This window comes from Eublepharis macularius, chromosome 13 (assembly GCF_028583425.1).
Source record: "Eublepharis macularius isolate TG4126 chromosome 13, MPM_Emac_v1.0, whole genome shotgun sequence".
Lineage (NCBI taxonomy): Eukaryota > Metazoa > Chordata > Lepidosauria > Squamata > Eublepharidae > Eublepharis > Eublepharis macularius.
The window spans coordinates 21,633,048-21,646,974 of NC_072802.1; the positions used below are offsets into that span (position 1 = coordinate 21,633,048).

Below are 13,927 nucleotides of genomic sequence, written 5' to 3' on the forward strand. Positions count from 1 at the left end.
CAGCCATTTTGTAGGTAGCACCCCCTACACTCTCTCAAGATTCCTGAAGTACCCGAAGCCGAAGTGCCCAAAGACTCAATAAGGTCTTTATTGTTGAGCTCACCCCATATGTTTTGCTGATCAAAATCACCCTTTCCCTGCATGCTATTAACTCTTTAAAGGAAGAAAAAATAATGGTACTCATGTTTTACCTTTTGAAGTGCTGTAACAGCATAAGGAATGGAGTTTTTATTTATTAAACCTCTTGTAAATCAAAGAAGGGGTGGGGCCTGGAGATCTCCCGGAATTATGACCGATCTCCAAGTTACACAAATCAGTTTCCCTGGAGAAAAAAGCTGCTTTGAGGGTAGACCTTATGGTACTATATACCCCACTGAGGTCTCTTCCCTCCCCAAACCTTTACCTCCTCAGGCTCCACCCTTAAATCTCCAAGAATTTCCCAACTTGGAGTTGGCAACGCTAGAGTTATATATTTCCCCATGCAATCCCAATTTTATTTGGGATCATGCACTGATATGTCTGGTATGTTTTTACCTTGCCCTTTATCCTAGGAGCTCAGATTAATATACATGGTTCTTTCTTCTACATGTTATCCACAGAACAACCCTGTGTGGTAGGTGAGGGTTTGGTCCATAGTCATTCAATGAGTTTCATGGCAGGGTAGAGATCTGGACTGGGGGCTACCAGATCCTCCTAACCAAGCACCTTAACCAAAGCATCACAAAATGGAGGGCTGTAATTGAGCTTTAAAAGCTGCTGGGAAGAGTCGTTCATGGAATCCCCAGAGTTTCTGTCCGTTTTGACCCTTAGATTGAGGATATCTTGGGCCTAGCAGGATAAAATTCTTTGAGCAAAGTAACTAAAATCTTGTTGGTCTCCGTACTCTCATCATGACACACAAACAGCCCTGTCACCAGAAATGTGGTGTCCAACTCAACAAGACCAAAGCACATTTGACCAGTCTTGTTACTAGGGTTATATTTTTCTTTTCTCTCTCTTCTCCCTGCCATCTCTGCCGTTCCTGTCAGACATTCGCCAGTAAGGAGCAGGAAGACCAGCGAGAGATCTCCTACCTCACCAAAAGTTTCACCTCTAAATCACAGGTGATTGTGGACATTTTGTGGCTCTCACCTCCTTCATGACTGGAAGGGATCTATCTGTTAGGGATGATAGATGTGGAGTGTAATGGCAGATGTCTTCCAGCCCTCTAATCCTATATACATATTTTGAGGTAATATTGGTAGTACAGTAGTACCAGACAGCAGTCAACATCTATATTATCTAGAAGCAAAATCTGAGCCAGCCCAGTGGTTAGCTCTAGGCCCTTGTGCTTTCTACTCTAGACTTCTGGATTACTTAATTGCTAAAACAGCTCTCCAGACTGGAATGTTCCCTATTTTAATGAGAATGTTATGATGTTGTGTCAAGTAAAGGGATTATGGTTTTTAAGCTTCTGCATAGCCTAATGCTTATTTAATGGCCTTTGATTTCTTCCTCTTTGTTCAAGAAGGAAACATGCATAGAGCAAAGCTTTCTCCTGCCCCATCAAGGCATGGAATGGCCTTGGTAAAGCACATGATTTGGATGCAGAAGTCTCCGGATTCAATCCCTGAGGTCTTCTTCTCAGGTAGTAAATCTCGGAAAAGACCTTCACGAATCCTTGGGCAATTGTGGCCTGTCTGAGGAGGCCAGGCTGAACTTGGTGGCCAGATGTTCGTATGCTTTATTCAGTGGCTGATAGCTCTATAATCTTTCAGCAATCAAAGGCTTTTTGCTGAGTGTCTGTTTATATAAGAATAATCCCTTCTCTTCACACATCATAGTATTCCCTTTCCATCATGCCTTTGCGGTGTTTTATCCTGCCTTTATGTTGATATCCTGATGCTATTTCTCTCCTCTTCTCACAGGGCAGTCTTTGAGGAACTATCATCTCAAGCTGAACCACAGTCCCCTCTGGCAAATAAACCTTCCAAAAAGTGAGTGTCTTTTTTCACTGCCAGAAATACATTAAATCTAAAGTATTGTTTAGCTTTGTGTACTGTACCTGTGGATTTCAGTCTGTGCTTATTGCTATGCACCATAGAGAATATTTATGTGTGTATTTTTTCATGCCTTGGTAGGCATGTTGGTCAAACTGTAAAAAGTCATTGCATGGCAAAGTTGATTGGTTTTCAGTCTTTGGCATTGGGAGAATCCTTACAACCCACTGCAGGCGCTTCCTCCATGGAAGTTTCCCAATACGGGCAATTAATCAAAATATGGCCTGACTGCATTTAAAAACTTTACAGGCAGACCCACAAAGAACCACCATACTCTAGACAGGATGGGGTAGAGGCCATACTGAAAGAGGGATAAAATAGTGTGAGTGTGTATGTATGTAGCATATTTCCCTTTTTAAAAAAGAGAGAAAATAATTGTAGCTGGTGTGCTTGAGCACCTCCAAGAGGCAGCACACAGTCTTTAAAGAATAACCAAAAGAAGTACTGAAATTCAAGGATGTTAGGAATCTTACTGGTGTACACAACTTTTTTTTAAGTGGCAGTACAAGCACTCTAAGAAGAGCCCCGTGGCGCAGAGTGGTAAGCAGCAGTACTGTAGCCCAAGCTCTGCTTACAACCTGAGTTTGATCCCAGCGGAAGCTGGGTTCAGGTAGCCGGCTCAAGGTTGACTCAGCCTTCCATCCTTCCGAGGTTGGTAAAATGAGTACTCAGTTTCCTGGAGGTAAAGTGTAGCTGACTGGAGAAGGCAATGACAAACCACCCCGTAAAAAGTCTGCCAAGAAAACGTGGTGCGACGTCCCCCCCATGGGTCAGTAATGACTTGGTGCTTGCACAGGGGACTACCTTCACCTTTACCTACAAGCACTCAAAGGGCCAAACTACAAGTGACAAATGACACTTGAATGGCAGGTGTATTCCTCCCTGTTCACTTGACTTCCACTTGCTCTCCACTCGATCCAGTTGCCGTTCAAGTGTCATTTGTCACTTGTAGCTGGGCCCCAAGTCTTCAGTACAGAGAGTTCATGCTCTAAAAAATTCTTATTGTATTGAAAGAAGAATAAAATGTAATGAGTAAACTTTTTCAAAACAATGGGGGGATTGAAAGGAAGATGGCATGGGTGCTGTCCAGTAGGAACTTGTTACATTTGAGTAGCCAGTCTATGGAACATTCACCATTGCAGTGGAAGTGCAAAAGGTCTCCTGCATTTTGAGCACTAGGGAAATATACCTTTCCCACAAGAGCAGTGCTTTCTCAGGGGAGAACGCCTGGATTATTTCCAGCAACTCAAAAGCCATTGCGGACTCATTTATGCAAAGTTGATTGTCTGGAAAAGCCCAAAGAGCTACATTGCTGTTCTAAGAAGAGTCACACCCTTCTAAGCCTGTTGACTTCCGTAGATCGGAAGGGTGTAATTCTGTTTAGGAAGCCACTGTTGATATCTGTTATCTTTTTTTCCATTTTGGAAAACATTTTTTTTTCTGTTCTCCATTCAGGTCCCACAACACAACAGCATCTTCTGGTTATCTCATCAGGTAAACATACAAAAATGGAAAGGGCCAAGAAAGGGTTGCGTTTTGCTTCTGATGGGAAATGTGGCTCTTGGAGTTAACTTACCTTGTCTCTTCCCCGTAGAGGAGTTTTTACCAAGACTATTGATAAGAGTGCTCCTTCACACACAGTCCCCAATGGTTCACAGAAAAGGTCAGTCTGGTTGCTCACGGATAGCGAGGGGCTTTGTATATTTATTTACTTGCATCCTTTATTGCTGCTGAGATTGCTGTCTGAACGAGAGCTGTGATTGAGTCTGTCATTATGGGGAGTCAGGGGGCCTTTGACAACAGAATGCTAATGCTTCTCAATGTCTGTAAATGATTTCTCAATGGGAGCTAATTGTCTGGAGATGGACTTCAGATAGCTCTCTTATTCAAGGACCCAACAGAGCCTGGAAAAAGTGACAACCAATGGGGAGTCAGAGCTTTTGACCCCAGAATGTTAATGTTCTTTAAAGGCTGCACATGTTTTCACAATGGGAGCTAATTGTCTGGAGATAGCCTTCAGATAGCTGTCTTATTCGAGGACCCATCAGAGCTTGGAGAGGGTGACTTCTCCTACTCTAACTGAGGGGAGGGGGTAGGTGTGTGTTTGCACAGGCACAAAGGCAGTCTGCAGAAACAGAGAGAAGTGGAGACAGAGCCACAAAAAGCTAAGAGTGTGTGCATTTGTCTCTGTGTGTGCAGGATCTCTTCTTCTCTGAGGATATGAGGGATGATGTATCTGATGTGCCTAATGAGATGGGCTCTAGTCCACCAAAACATATGCTGCCTTGCAGGAGTGCATCTTTGCATTCCAATAATTTTCCTTGTGTGTATTTGTAAATAAAACAAATATTGCAAAGATACAGGGGGGGAAAGGGTCCCATCTTAGATGCTCTAACAAATAAATAAACATGATCCATATGGCACTTTAAAGACTAATGTATTTTCATTTTTTCATAAGTTTCATGGACTAGATCCTTTAAGACTAACCAACTTTACTGTAGCATAAGCTTTCGAGAACCACAGTTCTCTTCGTCAGATGCATCTGACGAACAGAACTGTGGTTCTCGAAAGCTTATGCTACAGTAAAGTTGGTTAGTCTTAAAGGTGCTACTGGACTCTTTTCTATTTTGCTACTACAGACTAACACAGCTAACTCCTCTGGATCTATGGACTAGATCACACTTCATCAGACGCACGTAGTGGATCTTCTATAGGCAGACGTATATATGCATTATGAAGGGGGGAAAGTTGAAAACAGTAGGCTCAAAGAGCCATGAAATGCAGGAAATGCTGGGTGAAAGGTAATGATGTAAAATTCAAATATAATCAAGACAAGTACAAAGGGCTGTATCCTGCCTTAGGCTGGAGGAAGTTCCTCCAGCTAAAAGGCTTAGCTTAAGTGGCTCTTTTGTTCTTCAGCTGGAGAAAGAGCCACATAATTGGGAGGAAGCCTCCTTAGACTGGATGAAGGCTTGAAACTTTGCTCTTTGAGTGGTAGGATGCAGGCCTCTGTATCTGGTGTGCCTAATGAGGTGGGCTCTAGTCCACCAAAACATATGCTAGAACAAACATTTGTTTCTCTTTGAAGTGCCACATGGCTGCAGCAGAATGGCTCCTCTCTGGGAATAAATCTTTCCAGTGTCCAAAGCCTCCTTTCTGCTTTTGCCACAACAGACTAACATGGCTACTCTACTGAAATTTGTAAAGCTCCTCCAAAGTTTCCAGAGTGTCCTCCTCAAAAGAAAACCAACCCAAACAGAATTACTCCTGGAACGTCCCGTCACTTGGGCAAAGTAGGGGAACATGTAACGATCCAAAGCTCAGTTCTTCAAAACAGCAACCTGGCCAAATTCCCTCCTACATTGTCCAACTTTCTAATGATCGTTGTGTATCTTTGCTTTCAGCGACAAGAGCGCCAGCCTGCCCCGCTCCTCTTCTGGGTACAAGATGTCAACGGAGGATTATAAGAGACTGTGAGTGTGTCAAGCTGGGGTTTGCTCCCATTAACGAAGAAGCCCTAAACAGTAGTCTTGATTCCCCTGGGTCAAAACAGGCACAGGCTCAATTAAGCAATGAACAGAGAGTTGATGGGTCATTCTGATGCATTACAAACAGCTCTCCTTGGAGGTCTTTTAATGTGTTGCTGGGATTTGTGGCCTACTGTAGACAGACAACCCAAGCTCACTCTAATTCAGACTTGGTCAGAGGCGAGGAGGTAGAACGGATGGCACTGCTTCACATTGTAGATGAGAAATCACATTTTTGAAAGCTTCCTGGCATTTAGAAGGTCCCCGCAAATGGAAAACCAGCAAGCACTACAGGCAAGTGAGGGCGAAGCTACAAGTGACGAATGACACTTGAACGGCAAGTGTATTTCTCCCTGTTCACTTGCCCTCCACTCAATCCACTTGCCGTTCAAATGTCATTCGTCACTTGTAGCTTGGCCCTGAGTCACCTAGAATTTTTCTCCTTGTGTGCTAGTTTTTGCAAGGAGAGTGGGGTCTTTTTTGGTATGTGGGAGTTTCCAAAAGTGGTCTCCTCAGCTGCAGTCTGAAACACTAAAGTCTATAGCAGGGGTCCCCAACCTTTCTGAGCCTGTGGGCACATTTGGAATTCTGGCACCGAAAGGTTGGTGCAGCAACAAAATGGCTACTACAGCTTACCTTCAGTTATACTGTGAAGTTCCTTGTGCTGTGGAAGAAGCATCTGCCAAAGCAATGTTTTTAAAAATCTGCACAGCCCATCAACACTCCAGTGGCCAATCAGAAGCCATGCTTTGCAAAAGCCATTCCTCGCTTCACTCACTTTCTAAAAACACTTGGCGAGCACCAGGAAAGGTGTCATTGGGCACCACTGTGCCCACGGGCACCATGTTGGTGACCCACTGGTCTATGGTACTACTTTAGCCTTCTATCACTACAGTTGTCTGTACTGGTTAGGCTGCTTTAATAGTCATTCCCTCTCCCCATGGAATCCTGGGAACTATAGTTAATGAATGATAAGAGATCCTGTGGACAAAATCAGGAGATGTACAAAGTCTGTGGATGAACCAGATTCCACCCCACCCCACATGTCCGAATGTATCTCCCATTGTCCACCCCAGAGCCCTCCAATTGTTCTTTAAAATAATTCCAACAGCAGTTTGAAGACTTGGTCTAAAGTTCATTCAGAAATGAAATAGAGGAGACATACTTCAAATACAGAACAAATAATTCTCTTTTCAACAACTCACACGCCCAGTCCCCAAGCTGTTAAAGAAATAACACCATTTATATAGCTCTGGGAGCCAGTGTGGTGTAATAGTTAGAGTGCTGGGCTGGGATCCAGAGACCCAGGTTCAAATTCCCCCGCTGCCATGGAGTCTGCTGAAGGGCAACCTTTGGCCAAGGCTTTTCTCGGCTTCGCCAACCTTGCAGGGTTGTAGTGAGCATAAAATGGAGAAAGGAGAATAATTTACACCTTGGAGGAAGGGTGGAATCAAAATACACTAGATAATTCTCAAAGCACTTGATATATGGGCTGCGATTAGTCAGTGATTATAGCTGCATCCAGAGGTAACAAAGTATGTGTCATACACTGTCAAGTCACTTACAAACCATGTTTTTCATTACAAGAATGTCCCTCGAGCTAGTGTGCTTCCTCCTCTCTCCATTCCTTACTCCTCTCATACATAGTGTGGGAACTGAAAGCTTCCTGGTTATAGCTATGGAATTAAAAACTTCCAAGTTTTCTGCAAACCATAGTTTGCCATTACATCCAAACCACAAACCAAAATTTGTTTCTCGCCTACAAAACAGGATTAAACTACAGTTTAATCCTGGTTTGTAGGCAACATTTTAATCCTAGTTTGAAATCCTGATCTGTCAGAAATGGAAACATACTTTGTGGTTCAGATGCCATAAGAAACTCTGGTTTGTTACAAGTGCAAAATGAGTGGGTGAGGTGATGGGGCTGCACCGATACAGAGTCTAAAAGGAGAAGAAAAATGAAGTTGAGGTGGGGTAAAAAAAATTAGAAATTATTTTTATTCAAAGATCTCAAAGTCCAGAAGTCTTCAATTACTAAGAGGAAGAAGAAGGTGGAATGGGAGATACTAAGAACTTACAAGGCTTGTTCTCATAACAGCAAATCATGGTTTGTTGCTATGTCTGAAGGCAACCAATGGCTGCCTAATGGTTTCTCAGGCCACCTCATGGTTTCTCAGCTGAGGCGAGATTTGAACCAGGGACATCCTCACTTTCCACACTAGCTCAGGGAAGCACATGGTGATTAAAGTACTATTTGAGGGCTTCTTCCCAAAGTGAAATTGTGTCTAGGGGTGAATTAGTTGACAGTCCACATGCAAACCTCTTACCAGCTCTTGACCCCAGTCTGATCTTTCAAGGTAAAGTAAGAGCCAAGACAGACGTGACGAAATACCTAGATTCAACTCGTGTTCTCTTACCTAAAGGTTTGTCGGGAAGTGTAGGCGTCCTTGCAGCTTAAAGTTTAGCATTTACAGTGCAGGCGTCCTTGCAGCTTAAAGTTTAGCATTTACAGTGCAGCAGGGAGGGAAGTGCAGGCGTGGGACGCCTTTCCTCCCACTCTCAAGGTGCATCACGGCATTTTCCCTTCCCCTCACCCGGCCTGGCCCTGCAGAGCAACGCCTGGCTGCACCGGGAGACTTTAAGCTGCAAGGACACCTGCACTCCCCTCTCTGCTGCTCTGTAAATGCTAAACTTTAAGCTGCAAGGACACCTGCACTTCTCTCCCTGCTGCTCTGTAAATGCTAAACTTTAAGCTGCAAGGACGCCTACACTTCCCGACAAACCTTTAGGTAAGAGAACACGAGTTGAATCTAGGTATTTCGTCACATCTGTTTTGAGTCTAAAACAGCTGAGCCTTTTTAAAAATCCACATGGTCCTCATAAACTAGCCGCGTGGACCTGTGGAAGCTGCAATTTGTATACATCCACTAGTATGGATGGGAAATGCACGCACATCACATTGCTCTCCTCAAGGTCTAGTAATGCTTGTATCTCTTGAATGCCTCAGTCATATCATGTGCTGGGCCTAACACATTTTGCTCCCTATTACTGGTTTGGGGGCTGCTGCAGAGATGCGAAAACTGACCTTTGACCTGCCTTTCCTTCCCTGTCTGTGCTCCAGAGCTCCTTACAACATCAAGCGAGACACAATATCAGATCACGTGGATCCCCCTGTTTCTCCAGATGAGCAACAAAAGAGGTATCTGGTCACAGCCACTGCCCTCATGCACACCTCTGAGGAGGATCCTCTTCAGCTTTAACAAATATAATTGAAAACTCTATTTTTCCTTCCCGCACTAATATTTAAGATAACCAGCATTAAGAGCCTGGGGTAGAAAGGATCACAAACAAAATATGGGCTTAGTTCTCAACTCCAAATCAGGACTGTACCACTTTAGAGTGGAGCTGGGGGCTCACATGATGAAATGCCCCTATCAACATAATTCCCTCTTCATAGAAATCTAAATGTTGGAGATAAGGGCCATTTTCAAACATCTTACTGGCCACGCAAAATCGCGCAAAACTTCCGGAACGACGGCGTCTTCCTGGTGTGATTTCCTGTCATCACTCTGGTTTGTGGTGCGAATCCTTTGTGGTGAATCCTGCCTTTTTGGCGATTCGTGCCACAAACTGTAGTCATGACAGGAAATCACACCAGGAAGATGCCATAGTTCTGGGAGTTTTGCACGATTTTGCACAGCTGGTAAGAAGTGTGAAAATGGCCAAGGAGTGTAGTCTGGCTCCATGAACCCTACAATCTCTTTCAAGGGTAGCATTCAATCACACATGAACCCTCATAATCTGGAATTACACAGCCCAGGCACAGGGTTGAACTAGATATGATGGGGCAGATAATTTGTTGCTCATATGTCTGTCCCATTCATGTATCAAGCAGGGGAGGGGGGAGGAGTCTGATCTGTACACTGAAAGGAGTATGTGGGTGGGAGGGTCTGAACTTCCTCCATCACTCACATGGGCACAATGCCTCACTAGGATTGCCAACTCTGGCTCAGGAAATTTCTGGAGATTTAGTGGTGGTTCCTGGGAAAGGAGGAGTTTGGAGAGAGGAGGGAATTCAGCAGGGATGTGATACCATAGAGTCTGCCCTGCAGAGCTGCCATTTTCTCTAGGGGAACTAATTTATATAGTCTGGAGATCTGCTGATTTTACTGGACGGAAGCTGACCCTGGACAATTCCAAGGACAGGACTCAAAAAAGATGACTGTTCTCTGAAAAACGGCATCTGGCCCCTTTAGCAGGGGCTCTCTCCTCCCCCAAGGATCTTTGCTGCCAACCTGGCTCCAACGTTAGAAGTTAGTCAGGCTGAAACATGAAGTGGCAGAGTAGCCAAGGATCAGTGCTTCTCAACTGGGAGCATTTTTACTCATAAAAATGAGACCTTCTGACATCACTCTGGGCTTTTTTACTCAAATGGGGCTGGGAGCTCAGCAGAGAGGTGATGCCATAAAGTCCACCCTCTGAACCTGCTGTTTCCTCCAGGCGAACGGATCTCTGTGGTCTAGAGATCAGTTGTAATTCCTGATGAACTCCACATACACACACCGAGGTTGGCAAACCTGTGACTGCTCCTGACATAGCCAGTTTGGCCTTGATTGTGAGAAGTAGGCCCTGGCTGGTACACTGATATCAGAAATGGTACCTCCAGAAGAAGGCTTTCCAGGTGGGCTTTTTTTCAGCAGGAACGCAGTGGAACGGAGTTCTGGAACCTCTTGAAAATGGTCACATGGCCTGTGGCCCCACCCCCTGATCTCCAGACAGAGGGGAGTTTAGATTGCCCTCCACGCCTCTGGTGCAGAGGGCAATCTCAACTCCCCTCTGTCTGGAGATCAGGGGGCGGGGCCACAGGCCATGTGACCATTTTCTCTGAGGGCAACCCACTGAGTTCTATCACCTCTTTTCCCAGAAAAAAAAGCCCTGCAGGTGCCCATTTATGGCGGACAACTGTCTGGCAATCTGTGCCTCTGTCCAGCAATCACCAGTTGGTTGGTGGAGGAGGCTGGCCAGCAGAATGGGGATATGTGCATCCATTGTCCCCAGCTGATAATGTCTCCTCCAATGTGACCTGAAAGTGATGGTATCGCGTCAGTGCCGATTCTTTACCAACCAGCCCAAAAGAGCATTTATGCTTTTAAAGAATAGGCCCCAGTGCGACACTGTCACTTCTGGAATGCGCTGTAAGTTTACTTCAGGAGTTGGGGATGATGGGCCTGCGCACAGTGGTAATTCCTGCCACCCTCCACCTCCCTCCTGTTGACAGGGGTGAGCTGGATACCCTGGTCAGAAGCCAGAGGTCTGGTTTCCTTGCCGTGACCTGCCTTTTGCCTTCCCTCACAGAACTGAAGCAGCGAGCAGTATACTCCGGCAAACAGCCCGCAAGGAACGTTCCTATGTCCTTTCAGCTGCGAAGAAAAGCAATGGGTGAGTTTGAGGGGAGGAAAGGAGGAAGTAGGAGGGGAGCCAAGAACAATAAGGGCAGTGGCTGAATACCTAATCCAATTCAAAACCAGCCATGACAGCTGTCATACTGAGTCTAACTAAAAAGTGCTTTAGTTAAAACCTAGGTGAAAAGAAATGTTTGGGCCTGGCACCAGGCCCTTTCCTAGGCAGGGGCCCCCATCTCTGTGGCCTGCCCTTCCTCTGGTGAGCGGTGGGAGTAAATGCAGGGTCTGGAGTGGTGTTTGCTGTGATGATGTCATTTCCAGCTGTGTAACTGGAAGTGATGTCAGAACATCAACAGATGCTCTAACATTGACAAGAAACTCTATCATTAGGCTTGCCACTTACCCACTTATGGTGAGCAATATCCTGGTAACTTTCTCTGCTGCCTGCTGCTATGCCGAGCAGTGGCAGGAAAACATAAATAAAAATAAAGGCTCCAGGCTATTTGCCCGCACATCAGTTCCAGTGTCAGCTACCCATTGTCACTTCTGGGTTGTATCCCCAAAATGACATGACAACTGAAGCCTTATTTTTATTTATTTTTCTCCCACCCACCCCCACTCTCCCACCAGTTGCCAGGCTTGGCTCAGCAACCCTAGTTATCATAGATTCTTGAGCTAATACTAGAGTATCCAGTTATGCACCCAGAAATGATGTTATCTTATGACTGGATGTCACTCCATGAGTCTCTGCCCCCAAAAGCTTCCTGGGAATTGCCCGGCAAGGGCTGGTCATCTTAATGGTAAGCACCAGGCAAACCTCAAGGGGGGGGGACATTCCAAAGGTGAGATGTCACCACTGTAAGTGCCCTGCCTCTAATTGCCACCTGCCACTCCTTTGAAGGTGAAGGCTCAGAGAGCAGGGGATTGGGCTGGGGGAGGGGGAAGATCTTAACTGGCAGGCTGGACAGTATGGGAAAAGATGGGAAAGTACAGGAGTACGTTCCTGTTGATTCTCCAGGACTTCTTGGTGGCGTTCAGCATCAACAACTATGGTATTTTTCTAGATAGGCTACCTGGGTTGGGAATGGAGGGTGCCCTGCTTTGGTGGTGATTCTGCTCTTACTTGACTGGCTGATTCTAGAAGTTGGTGCTGGGAGGGGGGACTTTTTATCCTCCCTCCTGTATGGGACAACTTGGCTTCCTCAGTGAAATGCCCCCTTTCCCAGTGTCATAGCACCAATTTGAGCCCTACAGGGCTGCTTTGAAGTAACATTTAAAACTTCAGGAGAGCCAATCAAGGATCTTCCAGGTCTCTTGCATCTGAGCCCCAAGACATACCCAGGAAATGCTAATCTTTGAAACACTATTCTGATTTAAACTTGTCCTGTATATGTCACTTCTTCATACATTTCATACTCATACTTTGCAGAAGTGCAGCACAAGAAGTACCATCTTTCATGGCCAAAAGGTGAGTGAGGCCATGGTCCTAGTGCCCCTCTCATTATGCGCAAAGACTGTGTTTCAAGCTGTCCCTTCTATGGGACTTACACTGAGTGAGGATGGATGTTCTGTGATGTTTTCAAACTGGAAAGAAGGAAAGGATGTAGTATGCTGAGAAACACTGACCCTAGAAGACTATGAAAACTGGATAAGTGTGCATTATCTGAAACTAAGTCTGAAATTTGTTTCAGAAGTGTTACAAGTAGAAGTGGGCATGAACCGAAATACGAACCAAAATTCATCATATACCGGGGTGGTTTGTGGTTCGCAAACCGGTGGTTCGTCGGAACCCATTTCTGACGAACTGCCATGAACTTTAGGCTGGTTCATTTGCTTCATTTTTTGGTTAGTCACTGCAGACAGTATGGCACCGATCAATCAGTTTCCTAAGCAACGGGGGGGGGGGGAGCTTTCTGCAGCCCTGGAAATGACCTTCTGCTGCCCCAGAAGTGACGTTTTTACGAACCAAACAAACTGATTCACAAACTGGGGCAAGTTTGTGAAAGTTCGTGGTTCATGAAACGTGACGAACCACGAATGGCATGGTTTGGTATTTTCCAGGTTTGTGCCCACCTCTAGTTACAACTCATCCATCAAAAACTCTGGAAAATGTAATCTTGTGAGGATGCTTAGGATTCATTCTATATCCTTACGGGAGATCAGTTCCCAAAGTTCTTTGGTTAGAAGCCGTGATGGTTGAACAGGCAATCATATGAGGGAGGGGAAGGACAAACACTTCAGTAGTTTTGACAACATATTTCAATCCATAAATAGGCGAGTTCCTTGGTCCTCAGAATGGATTCCCTGTTAAGAATAACAAGATTTGGGTCCAGTAGTATCTTAAAGCCCAACTAGATTTCCAGAGTATTTTTGAGAGTCAAAGCTCCCTTCTTCTGAAGAATGGAGTTTTGACACTCAAAAGCTCATACCCTGGAAATCTAGTCGGGCTTTAAAGTGCCACTGGATCCAAATTGCTCTTCTACAGCTGATCAACATGGCTACCCACCTGAAATTGTCAAGAACGAGCACCAAGTTTTGCTGGAGGAGGGGAGGATACAGTTGCCAGCTTTGGCCTGGGAAATTTCTGGAGATCTGGGGGTGGAGACTGAGGAGGGCAGAGTTTGGGGAAGGGGGGTTGTTCAGCAGCGATGTGATGCCATACAGTCCACCCTCCCAAGCTGCTATTTCCTCCAGGGAAACTGATATCTCTATCCTGACAGGAGCAGTCTTAATGACTCTGAGGGCCTGGGCAAAAGTCTAGGATGGGGCTTCAGAATCACCCCCACACACCCACAGCCAAGCAAGGGACAGTTCTTGCCCTGCATGGGGTGGATGGGGGCCACTGCTGCCACTAGAAGTTCTCTGTTCAGTCCTCAGGTGAGGCAGGTGCAAGAGGCCGCAGGGCCCTGCTCTTCTTTTCCTCCCTCCTTTGGGGGCAGTGGCTGTGGGTGGCTGAGGC

General features: G+C 45.5%; 1 protein-coding gene across 5 annotated transcripts in view; it reads left to right on the forward strand.

The window, feature by feature from the left end:
- The window catches only part of ZNF185 (zinc finger protein 185 with LIM domain), a 73,776-nt gene that overhangs the window by 29,611 nt on the left and 30,238 nt on the right, over positions 1-13,927 (forward strand). For 4 of the 5 annotated variants that reach the window (XM_054997051.1, XM_054997050.1, XM_054997052.1 and 1 more), the window contains 8 exons: positions 1,029-1,103; positions 1,908-1,976; positions 3,495-3,533; positions 3,634-3,702; positions 5,444-5,512; positions 8,688-8,765; positions 10,922-11,005; positions 12,398-12,436. In XM_054997051.1, coding sequence (XP_054853026.1) covers positions 1,029-1,103; positions 1,908-1,976; positions 3,495-3,533; positions 3,634-3,702; positions 5,444-5,512; positions 8,688-8,765; positions 10,922-11,005; positions 12,398-12,436 — 522 coding nt within the window. The remainder of the gene's footprint in view (positions 1-1,028; positions 1,104-1,907; positions 1,977-3,494; positions 3,534-3,633; positions 3,703-5,443; positions 5,513-8,687; positions 8,766-10,921; positions 11,006-12,397; positions 12,437-13,927) is intronic. The other variant, XM_054997053.1, reaches the window with a different exon arrangement.